This window comes from Lutjanus erythropterus, chromosome 6, assembly GCF_056507025.1.
Source record: "Lutjanus erythropterus isolate fLutEry1 chromosome 6, fLutEry1.hap2, whole genome shotgun sequence".
Lineage (NCBI taxonomy): Eukaryota > Metazoa > Chordata > Actinopteri > Lutjaniformes > Lutjanidae > Lutjanus > Lutjanus erythropterus.
Window position 1 is genome coordinate 7734422 of NC_139322.1, and position 15834 is coordinate 7750255.

The 15834-nt window shown below is 40.3% G+C and overlaps 1 protein-coding gene across 1 annotated transcript; it reads left to right on the forward strand.

The window, feature by feature from the left end:
* Positions 1 to 1836: 1836 nt before the first annotated feature.
* On the forward strand, positions 1837 to 13781 carry pou6f1 (POU class 6 homeobox 1). The gene is made up of 11 exons (XM_084720415.1): positions 1837 to 1886; positions 2597 to 2689; positions 5393 to 5582; positions 5736 to 5872; positions 6776 to 7001; positions 8303 to 8562; positions 8653 to 8781; positions 10227 to 10460; positions 10671 to 10806; positions 10890 to 11058; positions 12749 to 13781. Exons 2-11 carry the CDS (start codon positions 2636 to 2638, stop codon positions 13092 to 13094), a joined length of 1881 nt encoding a protein of 626 aa, XP_084576541.1. The 5' UTR covers positions 1837 to 1886; positions 2597 to 2635; the 3' UTR covers positions 13095 to 13781.
* Positions 13782 to 15834: the final 2053 nt, after the last annotated feature.

Consider the following 15834-nt stretch of genomic DNA (forward strand, 5'->3'; position numbering starts at 1 on the left):
TTAAAATGACTAAATTCAGAGGATTTATTTATATAACACATAAATCAAAAATACAGTAAAGTAAGTATAATAAAAAGCCCAGACTATAAAGGCACAAATTCAAAATATAAGTTCACAGTAGCGCAAAAAAAAAAAAAAAAATCCCAGGATGAAAAACAACAGTTCCCACATCGAAGAGTTCCAGAAGAGGAAAAGGGACAAACAGCACCGGCAGCACCGGGAACTCAGATGTAACAGGCCTGTTTAAAGTCATTAATAAGTATGTAAGTCTGGCACACTTCTCCCATTTTCATTTTCTGTTTCAAGGTTAACAGTTTCAGTGTGGTAAAAGGTGATCACAGGAAGGGACCCAGAAATCCTAAATATGCCTTTTCCTGTAATTAGGGTTACACACATACTATAGGATGGAATTATTGTTTAATTCATTATGTCAGGATTCAGACTTGCATATGATTTTTTTTTAATTGATAGGGCGATATATTTCTCAGCTAACAAATATATACAGTGTTCAAGATGGTAAGACTGTACAGGTCTTTCTTTTATGAAAACTACTTGGAGGAAATATTTTTATGTGTGCAATCAGGACACAATAACTACAGCTTCTCCTCCATCTTGGTTCAACAAAACTCACACAAAAACACAGCAGGTGTGAGACTATTATGCAGTCTAATTGTTAGTTAGGCAGAGGGAATTCCCAGCCAGAGGAGTCCTTGAATAGGGCTATTTTATTCAGCTTCCGATAAACAAAAACAAAACAGGCCCATAAAAAACAGCTCCACAAAAATGTTTTTTTACAAAGCCAATAGCAGTCAAAAATTATAATAATTCATTGAAATAAACAGCTTTTTTTTTTTTTTTTTATCATTTACACATACTATTTAGGGCAAAAAGCAGTATTAGTAATGAAGTAAAAGAGGTTTCCTTTAGAATTATACACTGAATATATTCAGCAAAAAGACATCAGACACATTCAGAAATGGCATTGAATATTGTTGCACTTTCTGTCTGATTACTGAGAAGGAAAACTGGGCAAATAATTTAATTGCAAGATAGAGACTTTATTGGATGTTTTGAGGGTAATGACAAGGATAATGTGCAGCTAATTTTATTATTGGAAAATTCCATATTGACAAGAAGAGATGGATGAGCTCCAAACCAAAAAGAACTACATCAGTATGCCACCACGTTAAGAGGGCTTAAAATAAGACAATTAAACTAATTATATGCTATCTTGTGGATTGATCATGCATTATTTTGAATATGTGTGACTTTTTATTCTCTTTTTTCCCTCCCCCTCCCTTAACGTGCTATATGTACGCACGGTATGGACCGTTTTTGCGTGCATACTTCATGTGCGTGGTTTTTTTTTGTTTTTTTTTTAATAAAACTAAAAAAAGAGCAGTTGTCGTGCTATTGTTGGCACAGCAGCGGTGTTAAATGTATTATTTCAGCGTGTCAGTGCTTCGTTCTGCTCAGCTCTTATTTGAGGTACGTCCCCTTTAAGAGAACCATGGCACCTCTCAAGTCGAGGCAGACATTTTTCAATGCAAGATTTTTTCTTGCATAAATTATGTTCATGACGTAGTGCAAAAGGCCAATTTTGTGGCAATTTTGTCCGACTTTACAGCTCAAATAGGCTTTTGTGGGACACGTCAAGGATTTTTGATTATCTGAACTGTTGCAGAAAGGGCATCGTCATTAAATATTAAGAGAGAGGAGATCCTAACATTGCAACCCTCCTTATCAATGCAAATACCTCTTTTGTGTGCAGTCACAGCGCCTGTCTGGGAGCTGAGATGAATTTTTAATTATGTGTGACTGAAACAAACTGTGACAAGAACCTTTATAAGAGCGAGGGATTACAGAAAATAAGCTGCATTTACGCGGTAAGTTGCATATAATAACCGAAGTCTATTCTAGCCTGCTCTTCGCGAATAGCAGCGAAATGGCGAGAGGAAATGAGTTTTGGTTAATATGCAATGTTCGTAATTAGCATAATTTATATATTTATGATAAAGAGAGGGAAATACATAATATTCGGTCTCTAGGCACGGGTCGAGATGATTTCTGTCGCCTGTACTTGGTGGTTGGTGCATGTCTTCAAAAGTAGCCGACGCGGCGAGACTTTTATTGGCCAGGATGGGGGTGGGGAGCCCATCAACACCCGCTGAAGTTTTGACAGATCCTCATTTCTAGCGGGGCATTGCAGGGGGAAATGCACCAGCTTCAATCTTTTTCTGATCCGTGATGAATTTGTAACCACTTCATGCCCACGGTCAGCGCGTTTCGTCACGTTTTGTGCAGCTTTAGTGCAACACAGTATGGCCTGTTTATAGGCCCCTCCAAATAGTCTGGTCCTGCAATGACAGAAATAGCCATGAATAAAAAACAGTGCTCTGCATGTGGGTCTTTTGTAACGAGCTTTTCCCTAAAAAAGTGTGTCTACTGTGCACTAACAGAGCTCACCATCACGAAACTTGAGATATATTTTTACTCTTGAAGTAGCTAAAAACATATTAGGAGTGGATTAAGTTGTCACACACTAAATCAAGAGGATCAGTCTCTGTGTTTCTTTAAACAATGTTTGTTTACTCAGGATGCCAGGAAGACAGTGACTGAGGTGGTGCAGCGAGCCATGAACTCCCAGGATCTCCCTGCCAAAGATGCCCCACTTACTGTCAATGAGCAGGTAACACTCACCTGTCCTGTAGTGGTTCTCAGCCTCTTTGAGTGGTAATCAGGTTGCTGATCGCGACCTGTACCCCCCCACAAATCTACTCTAAGGCAAATTATATCACTGGTTCAGGTAATGTAATGTGAAAGCAGTCCCCCTAGTCTAAAATACAGCCTCATTTCCCACCATGCCTCATGCTGGACTCAGAAGTCTGTTAAGTTTATAGTATAGTTTATGTTACAAAATGCAAACGTTACTCTTTGTTAGTGTGCGTAATGTGTCTGTTCAGAACATGTTTTATAACGTGTGTAACGAGTCTAACGTGTGTTAGACTCAAGGCCTGTGGGCCTCATCCAGCCCAGCACCTCATATTATGTGGTCTGCATGAGAATATAATCATGACGGTATGGATGTATCGATAAACTGCATGTCCCAGAATGCACCCCCATTTTGTTATCCACATACTGGTGGCATCCAATAATAATCGAATAAGGAGGCAATAGTAGTTACATTGATGTAGTCTTACACTTTAAGGGATGGTTCACCCTAAAATCACTAATACATATTTTTTTCTTCTGGCCTGTTGTGTTATTTATCCATCTAAATTGTTTTGGAGATGTCTGCCTTCACTCCAGTATAATGCGACTAGATGGAACTCAGCCTGTGGTGCTCAACGCACCAAAAAAACTTGAAAGACTATAGTATAGTATGTACTTAGAATACTACCTCAGTTAAAGTATGTGTAGAGCCAGTGTTATGTTTACACCCCTTGTTTGTTTAAGGGTATGAGCTGTGTTACAACTACTCACTATTGATGCAAACACACCAACAACTCTCTGTTGTAGTGGAGTTATACACAACTAGCATGACCCTGCGCACTGGTCCAATTGGAGCGTTGTCTTGTCGGCAGAGATGCTCATCTTGTGACAATGTCATTATTTCATTTTAAAGTCTTTACCTGCCGATACAGATGATGTGTAGGCAGATGTTGTCGTGCATTCTTATAATGCACTCTGTTTATTTTTTCTTTTGTATTTTTTTCCTTTTCTTTTCTTTGTATCCCTTAGATGAGATAATCTTATAAATAAATTCATCAGAGGGAAAGGCCAAAACCTCAACAGCAATGCCTCTTTCCAGAGATCAAGACCCTGCTATTCAAGTTAATCCACTGATCTTGTTGTGCACCACAAGCCGACTGCCATCTAGTTCCCTTATATTGGGGTAAAGGCAGGCATCTCTACAGCTGATATCTCCAAAACTCTCCACCTCACACCGAAACTGTCTAAATAGATAAATAGCACCACAGGCCAGGAGAAGAATATATGTTTTTAATTTTTTTAGCTGTCCTTTTTAAAACCTTTGAGGGCAGCCATAATGCGGATGTTTCCCAGGATGGAACTGAGTTTGACACCCCTGGTTTCAAGGTTTAACTATCAGTGAGGTTGCTGTTACATTTCTTGAGGCAAGCTATATTTCTGAGCACTAGAACCTCATGTTGAATGTCTTTAAAGGGGTTGATGTAGCTGGGAGCTGCTTCCTGGCTCACATTTCATGCTGCTTCCTATAATATTTTATTTTATCGTCACTGTCAGGCAGAAACCTTGTATGCCCAAAACTTTTACTATTCAGGAAATAAGAATGCTGCTTCATTAAGTTCAGTAGCTCTTTTTAATACTTTTCAACGGTAAATATTTGTAAAACCGACAGACAGGAATAAAGGGTAAACAATAGCAATGAAATTATCTTGTGACCCTCAGGTTGAGAACTACTGTGTTAAAGCACATCGAAGGGCCTTCTCTTTCTACTATAACCCCACTGAGCTCAACCAAACACTGACAACTTGATGTTGTCTTCAGGTTCTTTGCTCCTGTTTGCTCCCGTCACCCTCCATGTGCCAACATACCATGCCATAATGGAATGATTAACTTCCACGCAAGTTCATTGAAATCAGTGCCTACTTTCGTGTTTTATCACCTAATAATACCTGCTGCTTTATGCTTGTGAGGATTACCGTTCTTTAAACTGCCATGCTTAATAATTAATTGTGGTTTTTTTCTCTCTCTAGTAACATTCTGTGTAGACATAGTCAGCAAACAAAAGCAATGCTCTTCACTGGTGTACAGCGGGGAGCTTTGAAGGAAGCATTGCTTGAGCTGCTTGTTGGCTGATGCTCTTATCATTGTTTTGGTGTACTCATGCTCCTTTCATTTGTGTCTCTTTCTTTTTTTGGTGTTTTCTTTTGAGTCATTGTGTCCTAACATGTGCTCGGCTTCTCTGTTCTCCTTAGCCATTCACTGTCTGACTGCAGAAGTCTTTTTTCAGCCATTTAAATCCTGCACTTTGAAATTCCCCTGCCAAAGACAACCAGGTATGCATCCTCCTCTCTCTTCCTGCATTGTCTCTCTGCACCTTGTCCTCCAGCCAAGGTTGTTTCGCTGCGTCTCCTCTAGGCCTTTCATTATTGCATACCATGAATCAGATTCACTACATGTAGTTAAAGGGGGAATTGATGAAGTGAACAAATATTAGATTTAGCTATTGGATTTTTGTGATCCATCAGGTGCTATATCAAGTGAGATCTTTATCGTGTTAAAATGTTTTATTTACTTTATCTACTATAAAATTATAATTGCACCTTGAACAAAAGAAATAGACAAGAGCAGGAGATTCTTTTTTGCATTTGACTAATTTCTGCTTTTACTCCTAATTATTGTGCAGGTCATTGTGATGTCTGGCCATGAGACTATTCGTGTGCTGGAAGTAGAGGTCGATGCCTCTCTGCCATCATCCGCACCTGATGGGAAGAGTGAAGGCAAAGCTGAGGAGGGAGTGGCTCGGCTTGCAGAGCAACCTGAGGTTGGCGGCACGCAGGATGGACTTGCTGCACCCCAGAGCGCTGGGGGAGCAGGTAAATCATGGTTAGAGTATATAATGATGGACAGCTCCAGTAGGTTACTTATTATTCATATGTACATGGCACATTTCAACTGAAATGTTAATATTAGCTGTGAAAAACCACTTCAAATGTCACTAAGAACCAACCTTGGCTGTGCTCCTGCAGTGCTGGGTGAGCAGCAGGTGGTGTCTGTTGAGGCTCCAGCCCCCGCTGTCCAAACGCTTACTCCTGCTGTTCCCGTCAGTGTGTCCCTGCCGCAGCCCCAGGCTGCCATGCCCATCACTGTACAAGGCTGTCCGCAGGTATGACTGTGGATGTACACACTGAGGACTTTCCATATTCATCTGAAGTCATCAGAGAAGAAAAGGTTGTAGTCAGTAGTTTGGTTGTCTCGTTAGTTTGCTTTGACCTAAAACCAAGGACAGAATTTAACAAGAGCGTAGGGTGAAGTTGCCTTGAAAGTGCAGGAAGGACATGAAGGACAAAACAAGATAAAAACATTTACAAGGATTCACTGAAGTCACTGGCTGAGGCTCTGGTAAATGGAACAAAAAATCTGACAAACAAATTTGACCCCAAACACTTGAACACTGAACCCGAGGCTGTAGAAATTCTTGGTACAACATTTCCAGCAATTGAAGAACATTCAGACAATATCACTGCGAGATAGTAACCAAAACAAATCAACTGTGGCGTAGAGAAAAACCGAGTATTTGAATGCACAGTCAGTGAAAAATGTAGGGTTGGTTAAATACTGATACTAATAGATTCAAGATTCAAAAACTTTATTGCCGTTGTGCCTGCACAACAAAATTGCAGCTGTGTCATCCTGCTTGTATTCTTACATATTTACGTATTTAAGATTTACACAAGAATAAGAATGAAAAGAATATAGCAGTGTCCTGTATGCCTTTTTTCCCAGGATGGCAAAGTCATGTTCTATGGCATTCATTTTCTGTATGTATTTATTCATGTTTTACAAAGAGTTTAAACTGCAGCCATACAACAATATCGAAGTTGATAGGGAAGGGAAAAATGGTATCTCTAGATAGAAGTGTTTAGTCTAATAAATTGCCCCAATAAAAACACCTGAATACCTGTGAAAATAGATGAATCAGGAGAATATATAATCTGAGAAAACATTACTCAGTTCATCCCTGTCACAAATGTTGATGTAAGGCAAATCTTTTATGATACTACTTTAGGTGCTGACCCAGGAAAGTTTGGCCACTCTGATGACAGGTATGATGGCCCAGACAGGATCCCTGGGGCAACCCCTGCTCATCCCCCTCAGTATGGCGGGCTCCATCGGTGGACAGGGTGGTCTGGCTGTTCTCACCTTGCCTACCACCAATGTAGCCACTCTCCCTGGGTTTGCAGCAGCTACCGCAGCTGGAAACCTCCTCAAACTGCCGTTTGCTGGCCTCCAAGGTAAAACACAAATCTGCTTATATGTGCTTCCCATTTAGCTTCTCATAGACACATTTTTTTCATCTTGATTTTGGCTAGACCTGACACACAACTTCAAAATATCCATCTTTAATATTGACAGTCGGTGTTGGGTAGAATTTAACTTTAAAAAATGACTCACCCAACTAATGCTCTCGGAACAGACTTCCAATGCTGAATAGCCTCTCCACAAGTACACTGGATGATGCTGGAGTATTGATTTGATTTCGGTGTCCACCAAGACTGTAGGCTGTGTGTGTCCTTTGTCTCAAATGCAAAAACGTCCTTTTCAGAGTCTTCCTCAGTGACAGTGCAGTTTAAATATGGTAAAATTGTAACAGTGACAGAATTTTTGCATACTTGAAAACGCAAATAAATGACTCATTTCTTCAATTGCAAAACTAACGTGTTACGTTAACATGTTTAAATAAAAAAGTTATTTGAATACTCTAATGAGTTATTTTCTAATGTGTCACCCCCAATACTGTTAACGTTAACTACAATTTCTAGTTAGCCATGCTAGTAACATGGCTCTAGAATTGATAATGTCTGCCAGTTGGTCAGTTTACCACTTTAGCCCTCACTGAAGTATCTCTACAACTATTGGATGGATTGTGATGAAATTTTGAACAGACCTTCCTTGTGCCCAGAAGAAGAATCCTAATGATATCGATGATCCCCTGACATCTTTTCTAGCACCACCGTGATGCTGACATTTGTGGTTTTAAAGTGGCATGTCTCAACAGCTTTTGGATGGATTAGAGTGAAATTTGGTTCAGATATTTATGTTGTCAGGATGATTTATAATAATGTTGGTGATCTCTTAACTTTTCTTCTGTCACCATCATCAGGTCAGAAATTTAATTCGCCCTATACTTCAGTTTGGGACCAGCTGTGCTCTGTGTTTAGTGCTAGTTAAACACAGAGCACTAAACACAGAGCACAGCTGTGTGTTTAACTAGCACTAAACACAGAGCACAGCTGTGTGTTTAGTGCTAGTTAAACACACAGCTGTGCTGTGTGTTTAGTGCTAGTTAGCAAATGTTGGCATGCTAACATGCTAAACTTTAATGGTAAACACGGTTAAGTTCATACCTCTTAAACATAAGCATGTTAATGATGCCATTGTGAGCTGGTTAGCATACTGACGTAGCATTTAGCTCAAAGCATCAACCCTCACAGAGCTGCTTATGTGGCTCTGTTAAAATGTTTTAGTCTGTTTTCTCACCTTGACTAACTTGATTACAAAACAATAACTGGTTGTTTACTGTATCTTTCCTCAGCTGCGACGGTCCTGAACTCAGTCCAACCCCAACTGCACACAAATGCACAGACGATGTTTCAGCCTCAGGCAGCCTCCGTGCAGCCGGTGCAGGCGGCTGTGCAGCAGGTGACGTCTCAGCCAACGCAGGTGACCAACGCACAGGTCACCGCTGCTCAGATGGCGGCAGCCCAGGCAACCTCGGCCACCACTACTGTCTCGCAGTCCAACATATCTGTAGCAGCACTCCAGACTGCAGGACTCTCCATCAATCCTGCTATTGTAAGAAATCTGCTTCAAGAATTTATTTTAAATTCTTCAACTGTTCATATCATGTCAGTCATTTAACAGCTGTTTGGTTTTTCTGCTCAGATTAATGCTGCTTCCTTGGGAGCTCAGCCGCAGTTCCTCAGTTCTCTCACCTCTACTCCCATCATCACCAGTGCCATGTCCAACATGGCTGGCATCACCAGCCAGATCATCACAAATGCCCAGGGACAGGTGGGTGGCATAAAATACTGCTACTCAGTTCATTATATTATATTATATTAGAGTCTGGATTTGAATCTCTGTCTTATGCACCTACCCCCACTGTTTCTACTTTGTACTTCCAGCTCAAGGGAAGATAAAGGTCAATGGTCAACTTTAAAGGTCAACTTTATTGTCACATATACAATTACACAGAATTCAACATACAGTGACGTTCAGTCTCTGCATTTAACCCATCTGTGCCAGCATCTTAGATGCCTTAAAGGTAAAATATGCAGAACTGTTTGTAAACGAACCATTTAAAACCCTTCTCCCCTGTTCAATGAGCAGGAGAGAGTGAATTCAGAGAGGGATCGCCACCAGCAAGAGCAAAGCAGTGAATCTGAGAATTAAAACATCATTTTATGATTGTTTCACAGCAGCTATGTTCTAAAGAGCAAATAGAGTCGCCCACACCCATCACTGTGTGTGTGTGTGTGTGTGTGTGCGCGTGCGTGCGTGCGTGCATGCATGCGTGTGTGTGTATGCATGCAACTCTTACAGAGAGCAGAGGAGAGAGATGGAAACAGCAATGTAGGGTCATAAAATAAACGGTTAAGGGTAAAGTCTAACTTAATTGTGACATCATACAATCATACAGTCAGATACACTCTCTTCACCTGACTCTTCCTAGAATGAGGAGCAGTTGGCTGCAAGTGTGTGAGTGAAGTGAAGAGCAAACAGACATATACAACACAGATCTAGCTGTTTGTCACTGTTAATGGAGTCTCTAGTCTGCAGTTAAAGCACTGAATTATAGAGTAACATTAGGCTTCATGATAGGCTTCAGAAAGTTTATATCATGTCGACACTTTTGTCCATATTTACACACTCCCTATTTTGCATGAGTCTGCTGCAAGACAGTTAAATAGCCATGCATTGATTATGAGTGCAGCGTTTCACTTGATGTTGCCCAATCAGAATCTCAACAAAAGACATCATTCATAACAAAATTAGAAAGGTGTTAAAAACAAGTAATTTACAGACAATGTGCCACTCTTATGTAGTACTGCTTATACCTTCTTGCAGGTTTGATATCGATGCTTATTGATTGATAATCACACCCTCTCTCAGGACAATCAAACCACTTTTGTGTTGTGTTTCTGTTTTGGGAATAAAAGCCCCAGCCTTCAGTTAACATCAATCAGCAGTGCTATTTCAAGTCAGTAGAGCATAAACTGATTTGTCCTCTCAAACAGTTCCAGCGCTCAATCTTAACATTATTACAGCTCATTGAACTTAGTGCTGCAGTGTTTAATCTTGAAAGACACGATTTTCTTCCAAGTGAGCTGCTAATAGGACATACTTATTTCGCAGAAGTAAAAACCACTGCCATGACAGAGAGTTGAAAATCGACCACAGATATTAACATTCAATTATTCATGTTTATTTCTTTTAATCTCAAACAATATTTACAGGTCATAGGAACCCTCCCGCTGTTGGTGAACCCAGCCTCTCTGGCTGGAGGGGCTGCGGCATCAACCCTCCCGCTCCAGGGTCTCCAGGTCCAGACAGTCGCCCCACAGCTGCTTCTTAACACCCAGGGCCAGATCATCGCCACAGTGGGGAACGGACCTGCGGCGGTGGCAACTTCTGCTGCGGTTCTGCCGAAAGCTACTGCCGCTCCAACACTTACCAAACCGAACACACAGGTAGACTATAAACATCTGTCTGAATTCTGTTTTTATATCAGAAAAGACTAAATAATCCCTGCATTTACACTGAAACAGACCAAAAATGACTACATCACCTGTGATAGACTCATTTAATTGACAGATCATGAACTATTCCTGAAGGTATTTACATATGATTTTTTTTTGACATGTCACGTCTAAGAATAACATTTATTTGTTCCCTCTCAGGCTTTGGTAACAACTGCCACTCAGTCGCCAGTTGTCATCGCCCCGCAGCCGTCTGTACTGAAGACCGCCACCACGCTCTCCTCCACTGTACCCATCACCTGTGGAGACATAGCAAAAGTGGGCCAGCTTGTCAGCAGTATGTACACCTGCTCCTCGTATCTAAACATAGATCCATTTTAAGTAGGTAGATATTTTTAACCAGGTTCTTCTTGATCGTAGAACCCCAGCAGGTAGTCAGCAGCGAGGAAGGCATTAATCTGGAGGAAATCCGCGAGTTTGCCAAGAATTTCAAGATCCGTCGGCTGTCCTTGGGGCTTACTCAGACACAAGTAGGGCAGGCTCTAACTGCAACAGAGGGTCCGGCCTACAGCCAGTCTGCCATTTGCAGGTAAATGAGTTCCCTTTTTCATGTTGCCAGGTATATAGAGGCTTTGTTCTACTCTCATCATGTTAGTGCAGTCATGCTTAGCGGACTGAGTGTATCACACTGACATTTGTAAAAGTTGCAACATGTTTTGAATGGTAATGACTTGATTGTAAGATGATTGTAAGAACTGTGACTTATTGTTCATATTGTTTATCTCCTATAAATCATTTTTTTTAAATTATGTTTTTGGGATTTTTGCCCGTATTATGTAGATGGTGCAGCTGGAGATAGGAAAGCGGGGGAGAGAGATGGTAAAACTCGCAGCAGAGGGACGCAGGTCAGAATTTAACCCAGGCCGCTGCAGAGGACTTTACTGCTTCAGTACATGGGCCACAAGCTTTACCAATTGAGCTACTGGGGTGCCCAAATCAAAATGATTTTATAAAAGTATTGTTTGACATTTTTGAAAATATTATTTACTCTTTTTGCAGCGTTATAGTTAGATGCGAAGACAGGATTTTAAACCTTTATTTTCCACGGGCTGAGAGGTTTTGGAGATCGCTGTCAGAAGCCGCCAGATCAGAGGCGAACTGCTGCATATTACTGTGAGCAACAATCACGACGTGTGAACTGTCAAAACACGTGATCTAGAGTTCAACAAGAACACGCTGCTGCCTCTCAGACACCCATAAAATACAATGAGGGCTCGTCACACTGCAAAGGTTAGGAGAGCAGTTGGGGTTAAAAGAGTTTTCACACTGGCACAATCCAAAATGGGCCAACTCCAACCTTGGCCTAGGGCTAGCTGGCCCTGCTCTGGAGCGGGGTTATCCCCTGAAAATCATCTAAACCCTGGGCTAAAAGATTAGAAGAAGAAGATAATCAGCCAGATCAACGCAAAACACCTGTGTGGGTGTACAGAGGCTTTAACCCAGAGCAAGATGAAGGGCAGTGTGAATCATATAGTCCTGGGCTTAGCTTAAACCTGAGTTAACAATGTGTGTGTTAAAAGGGGCTAAGTTATCCCGCAGTGTGAAAAGCCCAAAGCAGGATTAATATCTGATCGTGTTGGGGACGGTTAGGGAAGCCAGGCAACAGCTACATCCAATGAGAGCAGGCAGGTGGGGGAGGACAGGAGACGAAAGTTGACCTCATCTGACAACTTTCAGAGTCATGTAGTGTGACCAAGGCATTAGTATATCGGTACCTAGTTTACCAGTTTTTGTATGGATTAAACAAATAAGATTCGGTTTAATGTGTTAGGTAGTGAGCTTTAGAGGTGCAGATTTTGTTTGCTTCATACAAAGCTGTTTCTCCCCTGTTTCCAGTCTTTGGCCTAAGCTAATTGGTTTCTGGCTGCTGCCTCATAGTTATGAGAGCCTTAACAATCTTCTTATCTAAATCTCAGCAAAAAAGTCAACATTCAGTAACAGTTTGAAGAATTTTCGAAATGGTTTATGATTTAAAGGGGTATTTTGATATGGACAGCAATGTACTCATCATTATATAAAGGTAAGTAAGTAAATAAAATTAAATAATGAGACATTTGTCAGTAGGTTGGTTAAAGTTTGGTGGACTAGTAACCAAAACATCAACATTGTGTACTTTCCTGCAAATAGGGTTTATGTGAATTCATAGGGATGAATTTGAGATACACTTCATAAAATGTACTTGTAAAATATGTCATACTGGACTTTGTTTTGTACCACAGGTTTGAGAAGCTGGATATCACTCCAAAAAGCGCTCAGAAGCTGAAGCCGGTGTTGGAGAAGTGGCTGGCTGAAGCCGAGCACTGGAACCAGAAAGGCCAGCAGAATCTGATGGAGTTTGTTGGCGGCGAACCGTCCAAAAAACGCAAGCGACGCACCAGTTTCACGCCGCAGGCAATAGAAGTTCTTAACTCCTACTTTGAGAAGAACGCGCTGCCAACGGGCCAGGAGATTACAGAAATTGCAAGGGAGCTAAACTATGACCGAGAGGTTGTGCGGGTTTGGTTCTGCAACCGGCGACAGACGCTAAAGAACACGAGCAAAATCAACGTCTTCCAGGTTCAGTAGCGACCTCGTTCTGGGAGGGTTTGGAAGTTGAACATTTCACACAGCAGCACAGATTCAGATTGTGTTGTAAATACAAGATAAACTCCAATATGGTTGAAAGAATATGAACTTTTTGAGAAAATGATGGAAAACACATAATGATAAGTGTTTAAGTGTTTATGAAAGAGTACTAAAAAGACTGTATATGTGTACACTACTTTTGTGTGGTAGGTACTAAATCAAACTGCATGGTCCTTTTATCATCAATAATACAGTGATAATAATGTAACATTTCAAAACTTTTATACAAGTGGTTTTATAGGATATCCCTCTGATGTTAAGTGGCAGTGCATTGAGTCACATTGATTTTAGTCACATAATTGTCACTTTGGCACATCGGCTGACATGATGCTGATATTTGAATAACATGCTTTTGCCATGATGGATGATGGCTGCTCATTTGTTTTATATCCACGTAGTATTTGTACTGCGTGGGCAGCTTTGCAAACATTAATAAGATTTTAACAAATGTAAGATTCTGTAGACTTAAAGTAATAGTCCACGGGCTGGTTTCACAGACAAAGCTTAAGCCTAGTCCCAGACTAAAATGCCTGTTTGAGCTGTCTTAACTCAAACTGACTTGCAGAGATTGATCTTAAAATAGTCGTAGATTCAGTCTGTTCTGGATTAAACTAAGCTGACTGCAAAAGGGAGGATTAGAGCATTTCTAGGACTAAATTGAATCTTGATTTTATGCTTCAAAGAGGCAGGTTTAACATCTGATTAATACTGTTTGTGATGAAGCACGGATTATTTGGAATATCTAAATAGGGGTTTCCAGACTTTTTGCGTTAGAGGGCCCAAACTGAAACTGAAAACTGAAAAGTGCACACACGTGATGCAAAATGGTACTAAGATCCAGAGGTCCCTTAATTAACTTTAAATTAATTTATCCTGCGCAAAGTGCCACCCAGCCTGACCGCTCAGATTATGAAAAGGGGATCCTAGATAAATAAAGAGCTTTTTAGATGAGTTTTTGCCCTTTTATTTTCTTTATTGGACAGGACAGGTGGGAGACAGACGAGATGACATGCAGTAAAGGGCCATGAGCTGGGATCAAATCCTGGCAGACTACAGCCTTTCTACATGGAGCACACGCCATACCAAGTCAGCTACCAGGGCGCCCTTAAAGAATCTTTTTATCTCACAAAATAAAACTGGATAACTAATTATATTATCATTTTTTAAAATTAATGTAATTTTTTTTAACCTACAAACATCTGCTGGACCAAATCGAACCTTATAGCAGGCCGTCTTTGGTCTTCGAGCTCTGATCTAAATGAAGACTAACTTGAATTACAGACGCCAGATGAATCTGGTTTTTACTCACAATAACTGACACATTTTTTAAAATCATGTTTTTTCATTCTCACTTTGTTTTTTTTAAACAAAATCTTCTCGCCTCGGCTGTTGTTTGTCCCAGGAGTCACTCCAGTCCCGGTGTTTTTTGTTCCATTTCAGGGTTTTTATGAGCACAATTTGTTACTTACCTTACTCCAGGATTCTTTAGTCTCCGACTAACTAAGGCAAATTTAAGCCAAGTTCATGAAAGCTTCTTAAATGCCTAAAACTAGTATAGACTAAGGTCTAATCCGGCATTAGTCTTAGTCCAGTCTGTGAAACTGACCCTATAAACTTTATTTTCATCAGAATTTGTTGTCCAAGGAACGTCAAAAGATTACTTTGGACTCCTGACTGCAACAGTTTTGGGGACAATCATCACTTTTATATTTCTTATTGAGACACAACGATGGGCCTAAAATCTCCTCTTGTTTGGCTTGTATACTTTTGTTCAGCGGTGTGAAATGCGTCACACTGTTGGGTGTCCATAGAGAGACTCATTTCTGATGTTCCATGGACAACATGTTCTCATCAAAATAACGCCTCTGTTATTGCCTGTGATGCCACAGCTGTAAACATATTCTAGATTTTTTTTATATAAAGTTTGTTTCATTTGTGAGTTACTGATGTGTCTGTGTGAATTCACCACAGTCTGTCCTGTTTTTACATGTTCTGTTTAATGTGCTTATAATAATACTCTGAGAGTATTTTGTGTTCCCTCTTTCTTCTCTGTTGTGACTGTTCCCTTAATGGCTTGACAACGCTTCTTCTGCATTTTTCATCTCAAGTTAGATAAAGTATGTTTGCAAAATAGGCTCCTAATTGGCCTATTATGAAGTCAACTTATAATAGTCTCACATTGCCGAGAAACATTAGTGCCAGAATTTTTAGATAAGTCTAATATCAATCAAATTGATTTACTTAATTAACTGTTAAGCCGAGCAAAGGGTTCTGTGGTTTAATGTGTTCTGACGTTCAATCTGAATGAGTTTGAACATGTTTGCATGTGCAGTATGAGTTTGTTTTCTATAGGAACAAAACTATGGTGGTTTTCTTTATCTTTGCCAATTCTTCAAGAGTTCTTTGCACTTTAGTGGCAGCAGGGAAAATTTAAGGGTCACGAATGGTTTATGTACAGTCAGTGCGAGTTTTCAGTTATGTATGTGAGAGAGTTTACTTTCTGCATTTTAATGTTCTTGAACAGCAAGAAACTTTGCTTTACAAAATGTAGCAGTACTGGCAAATTGCAATCAATTTGACGAGCAACATCTATAATTAAGAATAATGTACTTTTTATGCAGATGAAATGTAATATACTGCAGATTAAATATGAACTAATATGCATTAATCACATTCTTTA

Coding starts and splice junctions, on each gene's coding strand:
- pou6f1 (XM_084720415.1), top strand. CDS start 2,636: ATGAACTCCCAGGATCTCCCTGCCAAAGATGCCCCACTTACTGTCAAT. Junction 10,461..10,670: donor TTACCAAACCGAACACACAG/GTAGACTATAAA, acceptor GTTCCCTCTCAG/GCTTTGGTAACAACTGCCAC. Junction 11,059..12,748: donor AGCCAGTCTGCCATTTGCAG/GTAAATGAGTTC, acceptor TTTGTACCACAG/GTTTGAGAAGCTGGATATCA.